Source organism: Blastocystis sp. subtype 4, assembly GCF_000743755.1.
Source record: "Blastocystis sp. subtype 4 strain WR1 chromosome Unknown seqid_0520, whole genome shotgun sequence".
NCBI classification, from domain to species: Eukaryota; class Bigyra; order Opalinata; family Blastocystidae; genus Blastocystis; species Blastocystis sp. subtype 4.
The window spans coordinates 1,583-2,689 of record NW_014569027.1 but is presented as its reverse complement, the minus strand read 5'-3'; the positions used below and the strand labels follow the sequence as shown (position 1 = coordinate 2,689).

Here is a 1,107-nt window from a genome sequence, read left to right as displayed (position 1 = left end):
AATGCTTTCTTATGTATTTGTGTTGAACATTCAACTGAATCTAATAAACAAACATGATAGAAGATATTCACAGTTATATTATACTTCTCACTTAACATCTGAATGAGTTTATTGTTAGTTCCATATCCTATTCCATAGAACTCATAATCCCGATGGAATTGAGTTGTTGTACCATATTGAACACTACAAGCTTGCTCAACACCAAATAGATGAACAAAGATGGATATGATTGATTGATCTTGTCTATGATTTCTTCGATTACTTCCATTTGGATCAATACATCTTTTCGTATATGAACATTTCACATATGGATATACCACATTAGTCATTACAGTATTATTCCAATAATCAAAGAAGAGATTTGCTCCATTACAGCTTCGTTTATCTTTGATCGAGCGAACATTGGTTTTCCATCCCATTTCTTCAATGAATTGATAAGTACTATCGTGTGTTAGAACTCCAACACTATGACCTGCTTGACCAGAGAAGAATCCATTTCTTCTGGTTCTTTGGATTTCCACTCCAAGATTGTTAAAGACATTTCCAGCATCAGACCACACTACAAGACCCTTGAATTCTGTTAGAACATCATAGATTGACACAACCTTCCAAGCATAACCTCCTCTAGAAGGTGTATTCAATTGAAACCATTTGGGGAAATTGTCAAAGTTGAATTTGCGATAATAGATTGGAGCAAAACTACCTAGTTGTTGTCGGATGGAGTAAATCTGACTCACATTTCCCCACAAACCAGTCAATGATTTGCTACTTAATCCATAATCAACAATAACGAGAGGAGATTGAGGACATGCTAGAAGAGTTGAATACAGAAAGCTAATAAGTGAAAGAGCATGATTATCTGAAGCTCCAGTGACTACTACAAACTCTGTCTCTCGATTCAGAGCTGGTTGTATCTTACCATATCTGACAAATGAAGGAAACTCTTGTCTTGGGATATCAAAGTCTTTATATCGAAGAGATCGATTCTGAACAAGATTGTTGAATGGAACAGGATAGATGATATTATCGTAATCATACTCTGTGGATTCAATGAACAATAGAATCGATACTATTGACAGGAGCATTCACAAAGAGTGATGAAAGAGC

At 35.3% G+C, this 1,107-nt stretch overlaps 1 protein-coding gene across 1 annotated transcript in view; it reads right to left on the bottom strand.

The window, feature by feature from the left end:
• Positions 1-1,085, bottom strand: part of JH06_5649 (hypothetical protein) — a gene marked incomplete at both ends in the record, with an annotated part of 1,146 nt that extends 61 nt beyond the window's left edge. Inside the window, one exon of the mRNA XM_014669509.1 lies at positions 1-1,085. This exon is cut by the window's left edge and continues 61 nt beyond it. Coding sequence (XP_014524995.1) covers positions 1-1,085 — 1,085 coding nt within the window.
• Between the last annotated feature and the right edge of the window lie 22 nt (positions 1,086-1,107).